Source organism: Myotis brandtii, unplaced genomic scaffold, assembly GCF_000412655.1.
Source record: "Myotis brandtii unplaced genomic scaffold, ASM41265v1 scaffold354, whole genome shotgun sequence".
NCBI lineage: Eukaryota > Metazoa > Chordata > Mammalia > Chiroptera > Vespertilionidae > Myotis > Myotis brandtii.
Window position 1 is genome coordinate 1,600,641 of NW_005363609.1, and position 23,973 is coordinate 1,624,613.

At 46.2% G+C, this 23,973-nt stretch overlaps 1 protein-coding gene across 1 annotated transcript in view; it reads right to left on the minus strand.

Annotated features, from left to right (window-relative positions):
• TRPM8 (transient receptor potential cation channel, subfamily M, member 8) overlaps positions 1-23,973 on the minus strand; it is an 84,603-nt gene that overhangs the window by 44,688 nt on the left and 15,942 nt on the right. Inside the window, exons 3-9 of the mRNA XM_014544160.1 lie at positions 11,423-11,547; positions 8,793-8,866; positions 7,567-7,723; positions 6,174-6,351; positions 4,963-5,135; positions 3,554-3,728; positions 2,315-2,382 (exon numbers count right to left, since the gene is read on the minus strand). Of these exons, the coding sequence (XP_014399646.1) occupies positions 2,315-2,382; positions 3,554-3,728; positions 4,963-5,135; positions 6,174-6,351; positions 7,567-7,723; positions 8,793-8,866; positions 11,423-11,547 (950 nt within the window). The remainder of the gene's footprint in view (positions 1-2,314; positions 2,383-3,553; positions 3,729-4,962; positions 5,136-6,173; positions 6,352-7,566; positions 7,724-8,792; positions 8,867-11,422; positions 11,548-23,973) is intronic.

Here is a 23,973-nt window from a genome sequence, read left to right on the forward strand (position 1 = left end):
TGCCAAAATCCATAATAATGATATATGTGACTAATTGAAGTTCTCCATCAACAAATGCTTGAAAATATCCCTGTGTACAAAATCGATCATTCCAAACACTGACACCATCGATTTGAGTGACAGCACTCGACATTATCGTTGCTAGCTTCTCGGATGAAGGTTAGCAATATTCATACTCTTAGAGTATGAAAACACCTTCAAAGCAGCAGCCACATTGTGTTATATTGATTCATATTTCCCTCCTCAACTAATTTCCCTTGCCCCTTTAATTAAAAGAGAAAAAAAAATTGCTTCCTGGATACACACCTATCACACTTTCACATCCTGTATAAAGACCAGGGAGGCCAGCACAAGAGAATCAGGTATGAGAATTTTAATCCCTTGACAGTGAGATCATATGGGTAGAAAGCTATGAAGCATTTTCCTTTAGCCAAGACCGAACCCTTTGTTTAGAGCAGATGTTGCCCATACAGTGTGTGGTTTCTTCATCAGAGTGAGCAGAGGGCTGATCCACAGCCCAGCTGGGATGTTTCTCCACCTCACACTGCACCAGCTATGGGTGTCAGGGCTGTGCTGGGTGGGAGCAGGGGTGATAAAAAGGGCGCTGAGAGAGGAGGGGACAAAGAGCTGGTGTCCACCCCCTTCTCCTCCTCTCTTCTGTGCTCCGTGCCTTGGGCTGTGAGTTGGCTGAGCAGACATTCCTAGAAAAGGCTCCAGAAATGCAGCATCCTAGGCCTGCAGCAGCTGTCTGGAAAGCTGAATTCTAAATTAAAAATTTCAGAGAGAGATAATAAATGTAATCATCTTTCAGTTACTTTCTCTCCATTTCTCTTCCTTTTATGTGACTGCTATTTCTTCAAACTGATAATTTTACATTGAAAAAAATCTCTATTTTAATTTTCCTCTGAAAAGTCTTTCCCAGAAGAGTTTTATTTAACAATGGTCTCAGTAATAGATCTCATAGCAGATGATCAACAAATACCTGTTGATAAATGAATGAACGAATGAATGAATGATCATCTATATATATAAAAGCCTAGGTGACGGTTTGACCGTTCAACTGTTTGACCGGTAGCTATGATGCACACTGACCACCAAGGGGCAGACGCTCAACGTACAGGCATGGAAACATGAACAGACTGATGAATCTCAGAGGGAAAGGGGGAGGAGGGAGGGCAGGAAGAGATTAACCAAAGATCTTATATACATACTAGAGGCCCTGTGCACAGATTTGTGCACCGGTGGGATCCCTCAGCCTGGCCTGCGTGGATCAGGCAGAAACTAGCTCTCTGACATCCCCCGAGGGGCCTCAGATTGTGAGAGGGCACAGGCCAGGCCAAGGAACTCCACCGGTGCACGATTCCGTGCACTGGATCTCTAGTTGTTATATAAAAGAATAAACAAAGAGAAGTGCTAGATTATAAAATTCCAAATAACTTTGACAGAAATTGCTTGTAACTGTAGGGGTGTACTCTGGTAACAAGAGGAGAGAGGATCAAGGACCTCGAATACCTATAATCTAACCCTGTCTTAGAGTTAAAAAAGGTTAGGGGAAATGGGGGGATATGCAAGCCAACCTGGAAATTAACTAAAAGAGAGAGGTAAAATTACTTCCTTATGCTGTCCTATTCCTGGAAAGGTGCGATCATGAGAACAATGCTCATGCCTTCAAATACTCACCCACATGTGGCCACACTAATGCTCTCTGAGAAGTTGGAACAGATGCCTGGCTGCAGGCAAGACGAGATCAGTAATGTCAAGTCTACAAGGGTGGAATGGGAAGCAGAATTCTTGCTCACTGCTCAACAATGCAGGTTGGAATCATTCTAGAAGCTTTCCATGATCTCAGGATCACTTAGGGTTTCAGATTCCTTCACACGGGATGCTCAGACTTTGCATGCTCAGGAAGCATGTGGTGGGTAAGCTCAAGGTGGTATTAGAACAGGGTTTTGGTGTCAGTCTTTGTGTGTCTGATCACAACTCATCTCCACACAGATGGGGTGGCATGCAGATACATGCTGGTTATGATCCTTAAGTCTCATGAGTTCATGCCAACCCTTCTCTTTGGCAGGCTGATGGCCAAAGCCAACAATGAGTATTCAGACTGTTCATGTCACTGCAAATTCTCTTCCTAAATCTAGCTGAGGAGACAACCTAAGCCTGGTAGGGAAACACTGTGTGGTGGGAAAGATGCTACTGACTTGCTCTAGTGAAAATAGTCAGGTTAGATTAGGTGAGCCCCCAAACCCTGAAAATACAAATTAGATGAGTGAGCTTGTTAACCAATCTTCTAGAAAACCAAACCAAGACTCACTTTTAAAGTCTCTCTTCCGCCTCCTTGGGCAAAGCACACAATGGGGACCTTGCCACCATAGTTGGAATCTGTAAAACATGAACATAAAACTTATTTTGGGACTCATTAGAAATACTCAGTGTACAATAATCAATTTGATAAATTCTTAATGACCATCTACATTTTGGTCAGAATCCCACATTTGAAAATAATGATACACATAAAATATTTTTAACCAAGTAAACAATACCTAGTCTTTATTTTTTTTAAAAAAGACACCTACGACCAGGGAGAGTAGGACTAGGAGCTTCTTCCCTGTGAGCCCTGGGTGTGGGGTGATGGCTACAAACTTCACGGACTTCACTATTTACCCCTTCATCACGCTGGATGCGTCTTAGTGTCTCAAGCTGCTAACAGCATGACGCAGGTCATGCTGCAATTTGTTACTGGTATTTAAAATGCTAAAGTCTGTAAATGATTTACTTTTGCTAACATATATTAGGCCAGATTCAAGTTTATCCTCACAATAAAAACTCTCACTCGTTTGCAAAACCCTATGCTTTTCTGAGCTGGTGGAAAATTTGCATAACTATTTATTCTCTCAAGGGGGAGCACTGCATATAGAAATGTCTTCCCTTCTTGTACGTCCCATTGATGAACGTGTAAAGCTGAGAACATCTCCAGCAGTTCCCTGATATGAAATAGATCACTACATCACGAGCGAATCTGGTTCCACAACAGCACACATGTCAACCACAGGAAGAAAGAGTGAGTGGTTCACTTTCCATGGCAAACAAATTCTGCATTCTCCCCTGATTAGGTGGTTCTTTCACATAGAAGTAGCCAAGATGCAAAGAAGTAAACCTGTCGGCTATTAAACCAGCAGGTTGGTTTTTATCATTTCTATGCCAGCTAATTGCACTGTTTTGTGAGCTCATATTTGCCATCAGGGATTTTATTTATTCTGAACTGTTGTCTAGCAGAAGAGACAGCCGGCTTTCTATCCTAACACACTAGAGGGGGAAGAGGCAGCATTTGTCATTGCTCCAGCCTGTTGACGAGTACCTATCGCAGTGACCCTGGCAAAGCATCCTAATTTATTGAGGAAAGCAGAGAAATAACAGCTCTTCTTTGGGAATAGGAGAATAATCAGGTGGGTTCGCCATGCTTCACTCAATAACTGGTCGCTACTGTTGTTGATGCTACTGCTGCTGCTCTTGTTAGTATATTTGTCCAGTGTCCCGCTCCCTGAGTCCTGACCTTGAATGGTGCGTTCAGAGATGTACTTCTCCAGCTGGTTCCGGAGCTTCGCCTCCACTGTGGGATGCCCGTGGCAGCCATTGTCCACCAGCAGCAGGTGGGTGTGATTGTTGTCCAGGATGTACAGAGGGTCCCTCTTGAAGTCGTCCATAATGTACTGAGCTGAAAAGTAGCCCTGGAAAGCACACAGAAGCTTGTCTTTGAGATTCTGTTTGTTGGCCAAGATGCGTGATGACATTTTTTATAGGTTCCTCTGAAGGCTAACTTTTTGGGTTCAGCTACCTTGATACCTCTTCCCAGATTCTGAAGTTCAGAACATCTTAGAGATCTTATAGAACAGGCCTTCATTTCAGTATAAAGAAATGAAGGTTCAAAGTGTTTCGGTCACTTGCCTATTATCACATAATTGACCAGTGATAGTGCAAGGATCAGCTTCCCAATCCAGTTCTTGTGCCATCACCTGTGCTTTTTTGAATAAATTCATTGAAATTGATAGCATTCAGAAAAAGATAGCACATATACGTACATATATATATACACACATATGTATATACACATATTCAGACACACACATATATACTCACACACATATACACAGATACACATACACATGTATGTGCCTAGATCCAGGTAGAGGTGGATATTAGTATACACACATACATATTTGTTTGCGATCTATCATATGAGAAGACCTGTGCCAGGGTCTAGGGCAGCTGTGGGCAAACTACGGCCCGCGGGCCGGATCCGGCCCATTTGAAATGAATAAAACTTAAAAAAAAAAGACCGTACCCTTTTATGTAATGATGTTTACTTTGAATTTATATTAGTTCACACAAACACTACATCCATGCTTTTGTTCCGGCCCTCCGGTCCAGTTTAAGAACCCATTGTGGCCCTCGAGTCAAAAAGTTTGCCCACCCCTGGTCTAGGGATTAGAAAATGAATTTGTGGTTGTTGTTAATCCTCACCTGAGGATTTTTTTTTTTTTTTTTTTTTTTTTTTTTTAGAGAGAATGCAAGGCATGGGTGGAGAGAGAAACATTGATCGGTTACCTGTCATATGTGCCCAACTGGGGATCTAAAACACAACGTAGGTATGTGCCCTGATTGGGAATCAAGCCTGCAAGTTTTTGATATACAGGACAATGTTCCAACCAACTGAGCCACCAGTTCATTAAAATCTGGGAACAGATTTTAATGAACTGAACACATCCATTGGCAACACCTTCCCAGGAATTCTTTGATTATATCATCTTTGTTTTTAATTCCTGAGGTTCCAAAGGCCTTTCTTGCAAGGCCAACTTTCCCATGAGTTAACACCATCACAGAGCCCCAACGTTCAGGCCAGAGCCCCACACCCTGATCTTTCTCCCATGTGACCTCACAGACCTCCTCCCATCCCGCCCATACCTCAACATCACAATTCCTGATGAGGGTGTCCCTGTTGGAGACCATGCCCCAAGCCGCTATGCCAATGGCCACAATGTTCTCCTCTGAATTCCTGCTGATGGTGTTGTCTCTCACCACCTCCCCGATGAACTTCATCAGGCCATAATGGGTGCCTCCGGTGAGAATCCAAGCGCCTGTCAATAAGGGAGAAGCAAAGGCTCAGCCGGCTCTGAGTAAGGTTCCTGTCCTGTGCTCACAGTTGGCCACACCCCCCTTTCCAATGAGGCCATGGGGAGTGAAGTAGCACCCCACGTGGCCCACGCAGAGTGCAGGCAGATGACCGACTTCCCAGCTCTGGCCCCTCACATCATCTCAGTAGATGTTCCAGGTCAGGGGTTTTGTCATGATGCCTACAATTTACTCTCAGGTGAGTCCAAAAATATCATAATATGTAGATATTTATGGAAAGAGAATTATGGGAAAATGTTAACAATTGGTGAGTCTAGGTGAAGAGTTATAGACATTCATTGTATTCTTATAATTCTTATAATTCATTGTATTCTTATAATTCTTTTGAAGGAATTTTCATAATAAAATTTAAAAAGAAAACAATGCTGCCGTGGCCAGTGTGGCTCAGTTGGTTGGGCATCATCCCGTGCACCACAAGGTTGCTGGTTCGATTCCTGGTCAGGGCGCATGCCAAGGTTGCAGGTTCGATCCCCCATAGCAGGCATGGGGGGGCGGCCATCGATGTTTCTCTTTCTCTCTCCCTCTCCGTTCCTCTCTCTAAAAATCAATAAAAATATTTTTAAAAAATAAAAAGTGCTAAGCTAATATTCAAGTAAGAAAGCCCCAGTTATTTGTTTTGATCTCCATCAATACTGGTGGTTATGGCCTGCTGTTTCCAGCAGCCCACCCTTGATATAAAGAGCAAATAAATAAATTTTGATTTTTCAGAATATTCTGGGTAAAATTTTTTTATGTAGAAATAAGAAAATTAAAGCTTAGACGTTTAAAGGAAACATTAAATTACCCATAGGGAAGCACCTTAACACTGATTGTAAAGTTAGTTTGTGAACCACAGCACCCCCACACCTCCAGAGCTCCCTATCCACTCATTTAAGGTCCTCGCTTTTTACAAGATAATGATTAATTATCTAATTCTAGAGCATCTGGATTCTGCGCACGAACCGCATATGAGAATTCCGTTCTGTCCCCGAAGACAAGCGCACCTTTGGACTGAGCGATGTAGATCAGGCGGCTGAAGATCTTGCGCATGCGTGGCTTCAGGGCGAAGTTTTTGGCACCTCCGGTCACAGAAATCACAAGGTTGGGCGTTTTCAGGTGCCAGTGCTGGGTCAGTAGCTCGTACAAGATTTCTGCGTCAGTGTCGCAGGACAATCGAATATACTGTGGGAAGAGGGAAAGCATCACGGTGGGCACGTGTCCTCCTGACCACCAGGGATCAGCGGGCTTACCTGCTCCTACGGGACCCAGCTAAGGAGGGTCCCCATGGGGAAGTGGAAGGAGAGCAGCAGACTGGGGGCATGTGGGTGCCACCAAAGGGCCCTCCAAGCCAGCTGGAGGACTTGGGACTATATATCCTAAAGGCAGCAGGGCACCTGGGCAGCGTTTTCAGCAGAGCAGACACGGGTGGGGTTCAGTTATGTTTTAGGGCTTCCTCCAGGGGTAGAGATGACTACAGACTGAGGAACAAGGCTGAGGAAGGGGGAGCTGTGGGAGGCTAGACACAGTGCTGGCCCATCCAGGGCAGAGATCCCGGGAAGAGATGGCAGTGCAGGGAGCTGGGTCACCTCCAGGGCTGCAAGGACAGGGCTTAGGGGGGGAGGGGGGATGGAGGGAGTCAAGGCCCAGGCTTTCAGCCACCTGTGAGTGGTTCTGTCATTCAGATAGAGAAAATGGGAGGATTTGAGGAGACACTGTTAACGATCATTTAAGGTTGTTGTAAAACCCCATATAAGAGCCTGCAAAGTGGGTGTGTAGTGGGTGTGTGTAGACCTTATTCAGGGCCATATGCATACTCAAGAATGACATATGCCAAACGAAACAGGAAATTCACGAAAGTTTTCATCAGTCCTCTTGCAGCAGTGAGAGTCAGCATGGGTGTCATAGGAGTGCCTGCAGTGTGCAGACAGGCCGCTGGGTGCGGAGCCGGTCATCATCTGAGGTTCCAAAGTCCTTTCTTGCAAGGCCAACTTTCCAGTTGCACATAATCTAACCATAGCTTTTATACTTTTACTAGAGGCCTGATGCACGAAATTCGTGCAAAAGTAGGCCTTCCTTCCCCCGGCTTCCCGCACTGGCTTCTCTCTGGCACCCGGGACCCGGGCTTCCCTGTGGTCACCAGCAGGCACCTGGAACCCGGGCTTCCCTTGGAGCCCTGGCTTGGTCCAGAAGGACGTCCCGGAGGATGTCCGGTCTAATTAGCATATTACGCTTTTATTATTATAGGTAAGTTTTCTCTTTCTCTGTGATAGTTTTTGGACTGACCACCCATCTCCCACCTCCATACTATTGGACAGTTCAAGGTAACTCAAGGTAGCCCGAGTTTTGTTCCTATATAATTGCTATATTAGCTAGTTAGGGTAGAAAACCATTGCTTACCTTCCCTTTCTTCCCCAGAGTCTCAAACTGAATATCCCCAAAGGCATCAGTCGGAAACTCCTTGGTGTGTTTCTTGTAATTCCATTTCTCGTTCTGGTTGATCTGAGTGCCTTCAATGTGCTGGCTCTGGGCATAGCCACACTTGCACACATTTTCCCTGAGCAGAATGACATTGATGAGTAAGCTCATACCAATGACCAAAGAGAGACCCTTAGTTTTTCTGATGCTCATCTTCTAATTCACACAAAGTAAGAACACTCATTTATTAAGAACCTTTTGTACTCTGAGGCACTATACGAGGTGTTTACGTGTTACCCCATTGAATGCTTACCACACCCATGACGAATACTTTGCTAATGTTTTAGGATAAGAGATTTCAGTTCAGAAAAGAGAACAATTGGCTCAAGGCCATGCAGGGAGCAGGCAGCCAGGCCAAGGTTGGACTTGGGCTGATTCTAATGCCCCTGCTCTTGCTTGTCCTTACACCCTCCTCTGTTCCTACCTCCGCTCAGCAGAGAGTCAGTGCTTTAATTGTAAACTACAGCAGCAACTCTCGCAGCAGTTAACAGCTAGACTTTTCTTCTTCAGCAGGTAGAAAAGGCAGAGGGGAACTAGAGGAGAGGGAGGTGGGACCACATTGTGCACTGGGGTCCATGTGCATCTTCTGTGGGACACATCAGCAGGCAATCCATCCGCTCACTCACTCATTGGCTAGCATCCATGGAGGACCTCCCTCGGGCAGAGCTGCTGGGGGCTGCTCCCAAGGCTTTGGTAACCCAGCCTCGATGCTCCAGCACACGGGAGACTCACAGTAGATGAACACCCGATTAGAAGGGAAGGCCTGACAGAGAGCCAGTCCGATTGCACGCGTGCACATGCACAATGTCTCCTGCTAACTGCTACAAAATGGCAACATGCATGGCCACGGGCCTCTGAGGGGGAGAGGGGGTCCCGGGCTTGTGGGGGTGCTGAAGGGGGCCACAGCCTCTCTTGGGGCCTTTACCAATGATTGCCAAAGCTAAAAATATAAAACAAAATGATTTCGCTCCAGGGACCAACTTCAAGCTACTTGCCAAATTCTTCCTGCTCATGCACCATTTCTGAGAACTGCAAGACGGAAACAGCTTCAAAAATGGACTAGTGATCATTTGTTTGTTTGTTGAAATGGTAGTTAATAATTTACGTTCGAACATGGAAGCAAAAACGGAGGGAAAACAGTTGCTTACGTGGCCTTAGAGTCTTTGGTAAAGAAGACACACTCCCTTTTCTTAAAATTTGCTTCAATAAAATTCACCAATTCCTTTGGAGAAAGAACATTGGACAGCACATTACCAATTTATCCTCCCCCTGCTGTGACTAACGAATACTGAAATGACCTGCGCCTACTTCAAAGGTTCTAAGACTTTTTACTACATATTCATAGCATCCTCATCCATTCATGCTTTTAGAGTGCACAGTGTTTGTAAAAAGAGGCATTTGCTTAAACTTTTATAACTAAATGCAAATTTTTCTAAAAATTACTTGGAGTTATCTTGTAAGAAAGTCATTATATATATACAAATTATGTTTTTCCATCTCTAAGGCTACCAGGGGAATTTAAGCATTTGTTGATAGTTCAGCATAAATAATACGTATTGCAGATTCTAGTCCTCTTATGCTTGCTTTACAAAAGGAGATATATTCCAAAACCTCTGTCCATCCCCCCAGCAACAAGGTGGTATGATATCTATGACCTAATTCTGACAACCAACCAAAAGACTTTGTAAGCCACAAGCTTCCCCTTAATTGTCAGAAGCAAACTTTGGAAACAGATGAAAAATACTTCAAAAAATACCTACACTCCTCAAAGCAGGAGGAGATACTTGCAACATGTATTAATCATGGGATTGGCAAACAGCATATATGAAGAACTATAAATTACTGAGAGTGAGAGAGACAACTGAATGGGAAAGTGGCAAAGACTTGAGCAGGCATCTAGCAAAAGAAGACACACAAACACCCCATAAATGTGTGAAAAGAAACTCAACCCCACAGCAATGAGGCAAGTCTGAAGGGAGACCACAGTGACATCCCATTGCACACCCACCAGGTCAGAAGCATTAACAAGCGAGGCACACGGAAAGTGGGTGAAGGGCTCGTGCCCTCTGTGGGTGGGTGAGCAAAGTGGTAGGACCACTCTGGAACACTGTCCACCGCTGCCAGCAAGGCCGCATCCCTACAAAGAGTCCCTTGTGGGGAGAGAGGGAGGCTTGTCCCGTGAATGACCTACAAGCTCAGAATGCCTGGCAGTGGGCCGTGGGGTTCAGGGGCTGTCCTGCCCTGGGAAGGAGGGGCTGGCAACCCCAACCCACTGCCCTCAGGTCCCGGGCACTGGCAGCTGGAGTTCTCAGACAGTCACACAAGGTAGTCCTCCCAAGTCAGGCTGCTGGCACCAACGCCAGCCCTGACTTCTCACCCGCAGGGAGGCCATCACCAGACATGCACCACAAAAGCGGGGGGGTGGGGGTGGGGGAGAGACAGGGACAGTCCCTCTCCTGGAACAAAGTCCACGGTGCACCCACACCTGAGTCAGCTTCCACCCAGAAATGTGGAGAGGACAGCACAGCAGAGGCCACCAGTCCCTGTCCCCTGTGTGTTCCTCACAGGCCAGGTGAGACCAGGAGCAACATCTACGAAGGCGCCTGGTGTGGGGAGGGGCAGGGAGAGCCCGCTTGCTCCTCTGTTTCCCTACAGCTCACTGATGTGACCCAAGGTCAGTCCAGGGTACCACAGCCACGCGCCCTGCACGTGGGAGAGAGCCTCCTCCGGCACCCAGACCCACGCCGGCTCATCCAATAGCAACGGCGGGCATGTCTCTGCAACCCGAGGGCCGCGTGGCCACTGGCTGGAGCAGGTGAGAAGCTTTGGCAAGAACAAACACCACATGATCTCACACATTCATGGATAATAGAGACCATTATAAACTTTTGAACAATAATAGATACAGAGGCAGAGCTGCCTCAAACAGATTGTCAAACTGCAGCGGGAAGGCCGGGGAGGGTTGGGGTGCAGGAGGGAACGGGGTAAGAGATCAACCGAAGGACTTGTATGCATGCATATAAGCATAACCAATGGACATAAGACGCATTATGCTAAGTGAAATAAGCCAGTCAATGAAGGAAAAATACCACATGATCTCACACATTCATGGATAATAGAGACCATTATAAACTTTTGAACAATAATAGATACAGAGGCAGAGCTGCCTCAAACAGATTGTCAAACTGCAGCGGGAAGGCCGGGGAGGGTTGGGGGGCAGGAGGGAAGGGGGTAAGAGATCAACCGAAGGACTTGTATGCATGCATATAAGCATAACCAATGGATATAAGACACCGGGGGGTAGGGGAGGCCAGGGGATTGTCAAGGGCGGGGAAAAAAGGACACATATGTAATACCCTTTGTAATACTTTAAGCAATAAAAAAATTAAAAAAAAAAAAAAGAACAAACCGAGGCCCAGCCTTAGAGTAAAAGAAAAGGACTTAGAATCAAGAATCATTTCTGAGGTGATCCAACCGGGCAGCACGCAAGAACACCAAGCACTGAATATTAAGCTGATTATTAAAAGGTTAGCATGTACATTTTCATCAAAGTCAGTTAAGAAGCGCATTATTCAACAACTTACTAAGGTTACAAAGGAACGCATGAGAAACAACACAGAAAAGAAAATGCTTCTCCATTCAGCAAAAATAACCCACAGGACAAAATACTACATGTTGAGATGTCATTTTCTAAAGAAGGGGCATCAGTCCCCAAAGAATCATGAGTGCCAAAGTGATGCTTTCTGACAGGAGGGCGGCTGGGTGCCCCCAGACTCACGCTCTCGCTGTAGGACACGTCCGTGCTCCGGGACATGCTGGAGTACAGGGTCCGCGTGCTGTCCAGCGTGCCGTTCCTTCTGCTCCTCATGCTGAGCCTGGCACCCTCGAAAGACATCTGTTCTCCTGTGGAGAATGGGGGTGGGAGGTGCTGAGATCGGGTCACGGGCAGGAAAGCTTTACCACAGCCCATCCCTCTGCCCTCTCTTCCCCACCCTTTGCTGAGTGCCCAGGCTCAGCCCCCAGCCCCGAGGGGCAATTGCAGCTCTGCCTCTGCTCCTCTCCCTCATCTTCATCCCTGGACCCAGCTTGGGTCTCTGTCCTTTGTCCTTCCGTGGGTCTCTGGTCCCTCCCGCCCAGGGCTAGGGCCTCTTGGGGCTCCCTCTCCTCAGTGTGATGCACATCACAGACCACCACACACTGTGGCTTCAAAATAGCTACTTCCAGGTTCATGGATTTGGAGTAAAGAGAACTTACAGAACCAGCTGTAACTAGCAACTTGTAGCAGCCAGAGGATGGGGCTGTCGGGTCGGGGGAGGAATCCTGGCCCTGACACCCGCAAGTGAAGGGGGAGAACTACCTTGGAGACGGGGGTGGGCTAAGGGCCAGCATGCGCCTTCTGGTCCCCCTGAGACTCAAAGTGGCCGGTGGCAATACCCTCCCAGGCTGGGGTGCAGGCTGTACCTGGGCATCACAGAAGCCTCAGCTCCCGTAAAGACACCCCAGGGCTGCCCTCTACTCCTCACGCAAAAGCAGTACCTGCCCCTCCCACTTGGACCCATTGCCCCTGTCTCCCAAAGCCCATATCCTAGGCTGCAAACCAAACCCACCACATCCCTGTGCTGTTCACAAACACAGTAAACAGGACGTTTCTAGAACGCAGGCATCAGCCATCCTGCACACCCCGTTACCCCAGTCTCTCCTGGCACCCAGCTCCCCAGAGGCCCAGTACCCCTGTGTCACCTCCACCTCCTTCACCCATCCTGCCTCTCCCACGGGCCTGCTCCTCACATGAGCCCCACCTTTCTCATCCTCAGTACCACCCCCCCTCTTCCCAGACCCTCTCCTGGTTATCTCCTGCTCATCTTCTCAGGAATCACTTCTTCAGGGAGGTCCCCTGTGATGCCCAGGCTGGCTCGGGGCCCGGTGACCTTCTCTCCACCTGCTGTGACCACCCTGATTTGTTTCATGAGCCCTGTGGCCCGTCAGCTTGCTGACGTCAGGGACCAGGTGGATCTCGTTTTGCACTACCTTCCCGAGGCTGGCACAGTGCACCTGGTAGCTCTGCACAAATACTTAGTGAGTGATTAATTTAAAGGGATAAGTACCCTCACACACCCTCCAAATCCTCCTTTGGTTTGTACACTAATTCCACATCCTCAATATGGAAAGGACTAAGACCCACGCTCAGCCACGTGGTTCCTGAGCTCTTGGCCACATGGGCCTGACTCCTGTGTCCAGATCGCCCGCCGTCCCAGGCCAGCCTCCGACTCTCCCACCCACAGGGACTGGAAGTTTCTTTAAACCTCCCTGGGAAAGGGCGGTCCTGGCTGTTTAAAACAATGATGCTCCTTTTACTTCTCTCCCCAGGCATTTTGAAGAGAGGCCTAGAGTATTAATTGGTGCTTCACATACATTACTGTAAAACCGCAAATCAATCCTGCAGGGTCTTCACTATGATCCCCATACAGCAAATTGCTTCTAAGTAGGGCACCACCCGGCAGGAAATGATTTTATTTGCCTGAAAGGAAGACGCTGCTGTGGGAAAAGGGCAGTTTTGCTTTCTGATCACATTCCAATCAAGTGAGACACGGGAAAGAGTGTAGATGAGCAGCAAGCTGCTGGTCCCGACATTGCCGACACCAGGCATGAGCTTCTGATTGGTTTTCGGAAGCCAAATGGTTCACCTTGACTAATTATAAGCGTAGGCATCCTTTACAACGTCTTACTCAAAAGATGGTTGCTGCTGTGATTTATAGTGGGGACAATTGGAAATAACCTATATTTCCATCAATAGGAGAACATTCCACCCAAAAGAAGTATGGGGACAGTGCCATGAGTGGGATGCACTGTAATGAAATGGAAAGATAATGATTCATTATGAATAGGTGGAGACACAGGAGGCAAGAAATCCTAGTGGTTAAGAGCTCTGGCTTTAGAGAGTGAGTTTGGGTTCAGCCACTAACCCTGTGACCTTGAGTGAGACCATCACCCTCAAAAAAATCAGAGAGGAAGGGAGAGAGAGATAGAAACATCAATAATGAGAGAATCATTGATGGGCTGTCTCCTGCATGCCCCACACTGGGGTTCGAGCCCATAACCCAGGCATGTGCCAAACTAAAGACTGACAGCTTCTCCAGTTTCCCACCCAGAGAAACTGGTGTTCGCTCAACACACTGAGCCACCAGAGGCCTCATTAAATCTCAGATTGCTGGTCCCACCTGAGGTAGCCGGAAGCTGTGGGGTGGACCACGGACTTTTCGTCTCTAACACGTTCCAGGGGCTGCTGGTACTGCTGGTCAGGGGACTCCAACCAGAGAACCACGGGGCTAACCCAGAAGCTGCAAACAACACCAATGCCTTCCTCATCTTAAGCTTCAATCAAATGCCTTCAGAACTTGTAACTGAATCTTTGTAAAACACAAGCATGTAATTGACAGGTGCTTAAGAGGCAGTTTTGGCTTAGTATTCTTCTCTGATCACAACTTGAATCTATGAACAAGACAATTCATCCTGCCAGCACACGAAACACATCATCATCAGGCCAGGAACAACGTCCTACTGCCAAGAATAAATAACAGCTATGTCTTATGTAAGGCCTACTATGTGCCAGGCACTGTGTGACACTCTTTTGTATCAACTCTCAATCCTCCCACGAGTTCTATGAATTATTATTTTCCTACTTAACCAAATGAGGAAACCAGGGCACAGAGAGGTCAAGTAACTTCCCCCAAGTCACACAGCTGATGAGTAGAAGAGAATAGGATTCAAACCCAAACTGGCTGGCCTGAGAGCACAATCCTTAAACTACTTTGTGCTCTCTAATACAAATACCTCTTTGTGAAGGAATAGGTTGTCATTTTTACTATATTAATACACTATCAAAATGTAAATAAAGCGCTAGAAAACTCATTCCATTGGTTGGGGGAGAAATTGACCCAATGTTATTTTTATTATTGATTTTCATAGATAATTTTAAATAATCCAGAAGTCACCCTTTCACAACATAATACTCTTGCATCCTCTGAGCTCAATGCAGAAACAAAAACAAAAAATCAGTCTGCTATGTTACTGTCCTAATACAAGAATGGCATTTGGCATGTTTTTAAAACTGCATTTCAGCTTTAAATCTGGTCGCCATGGTCACACCAGTCCTGGGATGCCATTTTCCAACAGGATGTACAGTCCTATGTCACATTATGGTAAAAAAAAAAAAAAAGGAAAACAAAAAAAGAGAAACAATAATTAACAACGCCTGTAATACTGAATGAGAGAGGAACTGAATCGTTCATGCTCTGATGAGAATGTTCCAAAGGCCCGTCCAAACCCCAGGCACCTCCACTCTTCTCTCCCTTCAATTATTCATTACAATGGTGAGTGTGACACTTGCAGAACTTCAGATATAACTGACACCATTCAGAGATACCACCCCGACCCCCACTGCCAGGCGTGCTGCCACGGTGCACGTGGGAGTGGCAGCGACCTGGGAGGGTTGGTGTACACCTGGCCTCCACATGTCATCCACTGCCACAGAACTGAGATTCCTGGTGTCATAGGCATTCTCCTGCTTTTCTAGTTGTCTTTCTTTTTGTCGGCCACATTTTTGGAGTTTGAATAGATGGGTAAACACTGAGAAAATGGTGAAAGCCAATGGAGGCTCCTGAAGTCACTGATCCCAGTGTCTCCTGCCCCAAAGTGTCTCCTCTGAGACAAGAGGTGGAACCCAGCAACAGATGATGCTTGACGGTGCTATTTTCTGAGAATCCCCTAGAATAAGGGGAAAGGCAGGGGGTCCCTATGGTACCTGGAACCCTATAATCTTCACAGATGCCATGAATAACATCAATTCTTAGACAAGACAAAAATAATAATCATGGATAATAACTTTCAGATTTTAAAGAATTATAAATTCAAAGGCACAGCTTTAAAATAAAATTATCTACACTCTCAGGATACTCAAACTCTCTGGTAATAAGTGAATTTGGATTAGCACATAACAGATTTAAGAAATAACCATCCCCTTACATTCAGCTTAAGAATCCTCACACTGAGAGTCAGTGTTGGCCATAATGGACTCAAAATTAAATAGAAATAAAACCTTTAATTATTCATCCACCTCCTCAGTGTTTCTTGCTCCTAAATAATACAAGTGATGAGCAGCATGCTTCTGAAGCCAAAAAACTGGAAGGAACCACAGTATGTAAAAATAAGTCAAATATACTTTTCCGCTTTAATTATCAAAGAATACTGACTATTTGAATGCATTCTTTCTTGACGCTAATTTAGGTTTCAACACAGTCTTGGTTTAAGGGAGACCTGCTTCATTATGTTCCCAGTAGTTTCAGGACCTAGAACTGGGTTAGGTTGTCAGCTGCAGCCTTAAGATGGGAATTTCCTAATAAAGCCCCTTTGAGGAAATTTGTGACTGTCAACCAGGAGGGGGGGAGTTGTAATTGCATTTTAAATCATTCAAAAATATAGCAGAGATTTCTCTATTTCTATCTAAATCCAAATGAGTGCTAAAGACATCTGTGAACTAGCATTTACTTCTCCCCACAGCTCTTTGAGAAATTTCCAATTTTGTCTTCCTTTAGCTCCAGATCTTCATAGGAAAACTAAGCATGCCCTTCTCAGAGACACTAAACTGGCACCAGTTCTACAAGTCACAGCAAGCACAACAGTTACGGAGAGACGAAAAGCAGAGGAGAACATACCAGTGGAGGATCTCGGGTAGGGTTTGCTTTCACTCCAAAGGTCCCGCCTCCTGCAGGAGGAACAGGCTTTTATAGCCCGAGCTCCCTGGCCCTGCCTTCCTCTGGGAGGTTCTTTTAAGAGGAGGAGCAGAGAAAACTTCAGCCACTGAAAGAGGACTCTTGGAGCCAGGCTTACAGAAGCAATGTAGCGAGTGAACATGAGCAAGGCATGCATAATTATAAAACATGGTATTTCAAATGCTCGTAAAGTAAAAACACAAAATTCCCACCCTGGCGTGCCCACAGTATCAGTATTAAAACATATTAAAATTTAATTTCTACAAATTAGTGGCATGTTTTTAAACCACAAATAAAATGGGAAGTGTTCATTATGCAAAGTAATGGCAAGAATAATTAGTAGATTAGAAGCTTTTAATGAGGGAGAAATCTTAAATAGAGGGAATTTAACAAGCATTGGGGGTTTGTTTGTTTGTGTTTGTTTGATTTTGCAGATTTTGTTCACTTTCTCCACACCATCAAATATTTAGCATTGGGCTAGCTAGGCAGGGGTGGTGGGGGCGGCATGAAGGCTCAGTGAAGCTAGCTTTATTAATTTAGAATAATTTCCATGCCCCCTTGAAACTACACTTTGTTTTTGTGAAAACTCCACAAGAGAAATGAAGTAATGATGGCCAGTTGGCGACTTGTAGTCATTTTATTTAACTGATGCACCACCATCATCATTGAAGCAGTTTTATTATAGTCAATGCTCCTTGGATGTTGGTGATAACTTCTATTATGTCTTAATATATGAAGTCTATGCTATAGACAAGTAGAAATAAGATAGCATATCTGAAAATTGCTTCTACAGTGCAAACAAATGCAAAGGGCTTGGAGATTAAACATAATGAGTGTCAAGGGGAAATTTTGTAAAGGCAGAGGGATTTAGGCAAAATCTAAATGGAGAGATAAGATGCAATTAATTATAGTGGTATATTTAATTCAGGGAGAAAAGCCTTTTGACAAAAAGAAACAAAGAATGTAAAAATAGGGTCACATTATAATGGTGAGTGTGACACTTGCAGAGCTTCAGATATAAATGACACCAAGGGCCAACAGGTAATGAAAACAAACAGATTATAAGGCAATAGGGAAGGGTGGAAACTGTGGAAAATTGGAAATAACAGGTGCTTGACCTGAATAAAGACCCATGTCAGAAGAGATCTAGCCAGAAACTAAAAAAGCTAAAGAGAATCAGATTAAAAAACTAGAGAAAAAGTGAAACCTCAAAATTGCCCTTAATGTGGATCCCAGGACTGAAACCTCCCCTACCCCCCATGACTTCCAACCCTGCCAATGGATCAGGTGCTCTCTCTCCTAAGCCTGCAATCTACACAACATCCTTCCAGGTATTTTCAGAAAAACATGGAATTGCAAACCAGAACCTAAAATCTAGTTTGAAACCAACCCCCCCCCCCAAAAAAAAGGAAGAACTGGAAAGGACTAGAAAGCTAGAAAACTATAGAGACTGAAGAACAGAACGCATACTGAAGGGGTGCCCTTGTGGAAGGTGACGGAGCAGTGACCCTCCGAGGGCATAGGGAAGCAGGTGGCAGAAGGAGCATGGAGGGGGAAGTGAGAGAACTGGAAGGAGAATGATGCCTTCATTGGATGGAGTACTGTAGAGACATTAAATCAATCTTGATTTAAAGCTGTATTCCCAGGGCAAGATTGGAGTAGGTTGCGAAACAGGGCATACAATTTCACCTTTGGTTTAAAATATACCTAGAGAAAGAGATCCAGAGGACAAGGAGGCTGGCTTGGGGATGGAAGCAGAGAGCCAGTGTCGGGAAGCCTCTGAGCTGGGACTGGAGGGGTGTCATGGCACTGCAGAATAGAATGGAAGGGCCCTGAGCACCAGACTGGGGGCCTCAGAGTTTATTAGACGGGCCATCCCCTATAGGTCCTTGATAGTAACAGGGAGGGTTACACACACACTGAAAGGGACGTGTAGCGTAGCAGGAAGTGGAGGGTTTGGTGGTGTGGAGGGCAGTCTTCAGGCGGATGCAGCCCTGTGAAGTCTTGGGGAAACCAGTGCTTCTGAGCAACTACTGTACACTTCCTGCGACCATGGTTCAGCCTTGCTGCCTCCCCCATAAGGCTGGATCCAGCCCGTTAGGGGCTGAATTGTGCCCCCCCCCCACACACACACACACAAACAATATGATTGAATCCAGACCCTCATGACCTCAGAATGACTGCATTTAGAGATAGGTCTTTGTAGAGGTCATCCAGTTAAAATGAGGTCACTGAGGTAGGCCCTGGTCTGATATGACTGGTGACCTTATAAAAAGAGATTAGGACACAGACACACACAGAGGAATGACCCCATGAGGACACAGGGAGAAGATGGCCGTGTGCATGTTAAGGAGAGAGGCCTCACAAGAAAGCAACCCTGCCGACTTGACCTCAGACTTCTAGTCCCAGACGGTGAGACAATACATTTCTGTTGATTAAGCCTCCAGTCTGTGGTATTTGTTATGGCATCCCTAGTGACTGATACAGCCTCTGAGACCAGGTGTAGTTGTCAACCCCTCCCTTGCGACAGATAGTACCACCACAGATACCCACGGGAAGAGCAGAGAACTCCCGTGGAAGCCTTTGGCACCCCCAAACCTCCCCGACCTGCATCTTCAGCACCGCACAGCTGCGAGTGTCCATCTGAAGAGCAGCAAGATGGGCTTTTACTGTAACTGTCAGAAATATCAGGAGCCAAGGCACCCCATCTGGTCTCAGAGTTAAGTTAATTAAGCTAGTGTAGACTTTTCTCCTTCGTTTTATGACTATTAAACCATCATGTTCTTTGTTTCATCCCAATGTTCATCTCAGTACCAAACTTGTATCAAATTATCATCTGGCCTAAACAAGTTCTATTCAAATGTCTTTAATACATCCTTAAGTCCCATGTGAACAGTCTTTGCTATAAGTAAATACCCTCAGGCAATGGGAGGACTAGAGTTATAGGTAGAGATGTACAGGTGAAGATGTAGACGGATAGGTATAGGTATATAACCTACAGATTTGCCATTTTAGTCAAGATTTAATAAAATCTCCAAATTCCTCTACTGAGGCAAATATGAACTTTTTTAAAAAAGGTTTTTTTAACTGCTATGTTGTTGCATTACCTTTAAGTGCCAGAAGGTGGTGTCTCTGAGCAAAATCGGTGGCTGCAGTAGAGATTTTTCATGCACCTTACATCCCCCACCCAAGTAGATTTCATAAGTGAATCATGATATTGGCCCAGAGCCTTCTTTGCCCCTCTAAGAGAAGCAGAACCTTTCAGCGTGCTCCCTGCTGAATTTTTAGACCCTATTCTCAGCTTTGCTTTCCTGTTTTCTGTGCTTTGAGGAAACACATCACAATTGAATGAACGGGAGATGGATGGTAGTGATGGTTACACAATAATGTAAATGCATGTAATGCTACTGACCCATACACTAACAATGGATAAGATCACAAATGTTAACTTATGTGTATTTTGCCACAATAAAAATAATTCATTAATATGAATGAAAACGCTGTGGGTTTGAGCACCAGCTCTGAGCCTTTGCTAACTGTGAGAGCTCAGGCAAACCACCCAACCCCAGCTCCTCCTCAGTCAGATGGGATCCTCAGTCAGATGCCTGTGTCTCAGGCTGTGTCAAAATTGGGGGAGGGGGATCCTGAAAGAACCAGCCACAGCAGATATTATGTCCTTCCTCCTTCTGACTTCTTTTGTTCCTCTAATTCAGGGTCCATGTGCTTGGGGTTCCCATGGCAGATGACAGCAGGAGAGGAGGCCTTTCCTTCTGTTTCCCAGACACCACTGAAAGAGTGAGGAGCCCACCCCCATCAATACTGAACCCCACATGTTTCCACCTGCACCTACATTTCAGGGACATGGGTTCGAAATGTTGAACCAGGATCCCTGTGCCATCCGAAGAAATGCCATCACTCAGCAGGAACGAGGCAAAATACAGCCTGTTGAGCGGTGGCAAGTGAGCTTCCCTATAGGACAGCTGGCAAGAAATATGGAGAGGGTGTGGGACCTAGATGCTACATCTCTCACAAGGTCTTTCTAGGTGAGGTCTTTCCAGTGGTCCACCATCACTCTTTGAATAGCAAGGGCTCAGGAAGAAACAGATTCCTGCCAGCACCATGGTCAGCTCCAAGGCCAGCAGCTATGAGAAAAGTAGGAGCCAATAAAGTGGTCAAGATAACGTTCTGCCCACCTGAAGATGGTCCATCTGGTAAACCCAGGGGCCATCTCTGCCTAGGAGAAAAGGGCTTCTCTGGATTTGGTGCTCTTCAGATGCCTCCCCAAACCCTGGAACTCTGCTCCCCCTGACAGAATTAGATGAAACTGGCTCCTTAGGCACTTGTCTCTCCTCTGCTCTCAAGTGAGAAGCTCCTGATCCATCCCTTAGTACACGGTACCTCAGCATTGGCAGCCTCAACCTGGCCTGCCCTGGGCCCCTTGTTTAGACTTCACACCTTCCAAAATCCCCTGAAGGTGACCTCACCAGAGAACTGTGGGGCCCGACACCTCTTTAGAGATCAAGGTTTTACTGAGTGATTTGATAAGTAGGAGCTTGAAACTCTTTTGTTCTCATGGGGAGCCTTCCTCAATTATGCTAGACATAAGGGGTAAATGAAGCTCCTCAATGATTTTTCTATGTCAGGCATCCACGTTTCTTTGCATATGAGAACCCACACTGGGACTGAAAACAAGAATAAACAGTAGTGGATACAGACAGAGAGATGGAGATAGAAATAGAGGTAGAGACAGAGATAAAGATGAAGATGATGGAGATGATATAGATGGTGGAGATCATGGAGATGGTGGAGATGGAGATGGAGATGGTGATGCCAGATGAGGATATGGATGAGAATGGGGAATGGGAATAGAAGTAGAGAGAGACAGAGATAGAGATGGAGATGATAGAGATACCAAAGTGACAAGGACCAAGAGTTGCTCAGACTCACAGATCAAGTATTTGATATTCACCAACATAAATGTAAACAATGACAATTTTCCTTATGCATTTACAGTAAATCACTCAGAATAAGACAGAATACTGTAGTCAGTAAGCACTGAATCTCCAGAAGGTGGGTCTGGATTAAAGTCCCAGCTCCAGGGCAACCTTGGGCAAGGCCCCAACCTCTGTGAGCCTAGTGTCCTCACCTCAAACAATAACACCAGCCGTCAAGCTCTCAGCTCATGTGCCAGGACGCAGAGTAAAGGACCAGTGAGTGTGTCCTGCTTGGGGTTAAACTCCTTGGACCAGGAGCTCAAGGCAATGCATGAACATTTCTTGACACCAAGACAAGCTTCTCAGCCACGTTGATGAGCGAGGAGTTAGAAACAGGGTTTGAGAGTTAAAGTAGATCATTTCAAGGAGCTGCAGAGGAAACAGCATTTTAAAATCTGCAATTGGAATAGACAAAGCAGGGGTGCCAGGGTGGGAGTGGAGGGGGGGTCTTTTGAGAAAACATTTTGCCCTGACTCCAGCCCAAGAGTGCTCCAGCCCCTGGGTGAGAGAGGGAAGGAGACTGCTTTGCATCTTGAAAATTCACACAGTGGTCAATTTGGCCTATATGACCCTGCTCTGCCCCAGTTTCGAGCTCCAGGCAATAAGAACCCATTTCTTCCCTTTTATCCAAATTACCGAAACTTGGCTTGAGGAGAAAAATAAGTTCTGAGTGATTTGTGACCGCTTTTAGGTGGTAACGGGGATGGGAAGAAACACACATCACAGGCCCGCTTGGGTTCGCAGAACTGCTCCATCTGCCTTCTATTTCGGGGGGTGAGAAGCCCACCCCCAGGCAGGAGGGACGCCTGGATGCTGCTTAAAAGCATGATGGCTGCGGGTGATGAAGTGTAATGGAAAGAGGCCCTGAACAGTGATGGACAATTAGGATTATTAGAAGTACTACCAGCCCACAGAGTGAGCCCAGAGTGGGAAGGGGTTCAAATGTCAGAGGCAAAAAATAGCCGAGCGACCCTAGATGATAACTAAGTATTTGCCCTGAAAGTAAGCTGATGGGAAGGACATTTTCCAAGGGGAGAGTGGGTACCACAGTACGATGACCCTGGAAGTCCCATCCTGTCCATCAAACCGAGACAGGCTGACTTCCAGGCCCTGGGCCAGGGGCTGCAAATTCACACATGCTGAGAAGGCAAAGCCCCACGCAGGAGGAATTCAGTCCAGTAAAAATCATGTTAGGTAACGAGGAAACCGGTGCCTGTGACGATGGGAATCTAGTCAGTTTGGGTGAGGCATTCCACCCAACGACCAAGGGCAGGCTTTCTCCTTATATTCATTCTATCTATAATGATGAATCTCAAGTAGGAAAGTATTGGACCACTCACCCAATAAAGAATTCCTATTTTTAACAAGTTTACAATTATGCGCATGTGACAATAGCTAACATTCACTGAGTGCCCATTCTGTGCCAGGCACAGTGCCAGATGCTTCATGTGCGCTGCCTGTTGACACTCTCAGCATACCTGAGGTAGGTGCCACCAGGACCATCAGCCCCATTTTTCAAGTAATACACGGAGGCACAGTGAGGTTAAGGAATGTGCCCTAAGTTACATAACCAGCAAGTGGTGGAGCCAGGGTTGAAATCCAGGCTGTCTGGTTCCAGGGGCCTTTTGCTTAATAACCTCTTTGCTAAAACTGCTACAGGCACCCACATGCCCCCCCACCTACCCCCACACACACAGAGATATGCACAGGCACATAAGACACACACACACACACACACACACACACACACACTCAGAGTCACACAGAGTCACTCAGATAACAAGCACAGGGAGGCAGGTTGGCCCTAATGAAACTCAAAGGTCAAGGCTGTTTCTGCTGCCCTTTTCACCTAAACTCCTATTAGGAGATAAGGTATTATTATGTTTTCAGGAATTTCAGGATTGCTCTTGATGCCACCATTTATGTGTCTAATAAGCATCTCAGACCCAACAGGTCCTGATCAGAGCATCTGAGTCCAAGCCACCTTCCACCCCTTAATCGGCACCTAACTAGAAGCTCAAAACACCATTGACCACCACACTGGACTCATCTTGGTACTTCCCTTCCCCCCACGACCCAATCCATCAGTCGTTCCTGTTGGCTCTGCTCCCATTCTGATTTGGTGTACCCCAAATCTACTCATCTCTCTGGTCACTGCTTCCTGTCCAAGGCAAGGCCATCTCCTTCCTGAAAGCCAGCCACAGCGCGAGCCGACCCATCGGCTTCTACTTTTGTTCCAATCTCCTCCAAAGCCATCTCGTCCAGATACTTGTCAGATTCCATCAGATCCCTTTCTAGAACCCTTCCCACTGTGGCCAGAATAAAGCCCACCACGTACTATGGCCTGCAGCAATCTGCGGAGACTCCCACCCAGCGCCTCCCTAAGGTCCCTCGTCAGGCTCCTGGTGCTTTCTGTTTGCCTTGTTGAGAACTCTCCCGAGACCAGGAGCACGTGGCTGCTTTGAGGACACGTAGGAAAAGGTCAAGAGCTGGGGCTCCAGAGAGGCCTGCCTGGGCGGAAATCCACCATTTCACCTGTGTGATCTTGGGCAAGTTTTTCAACCTCT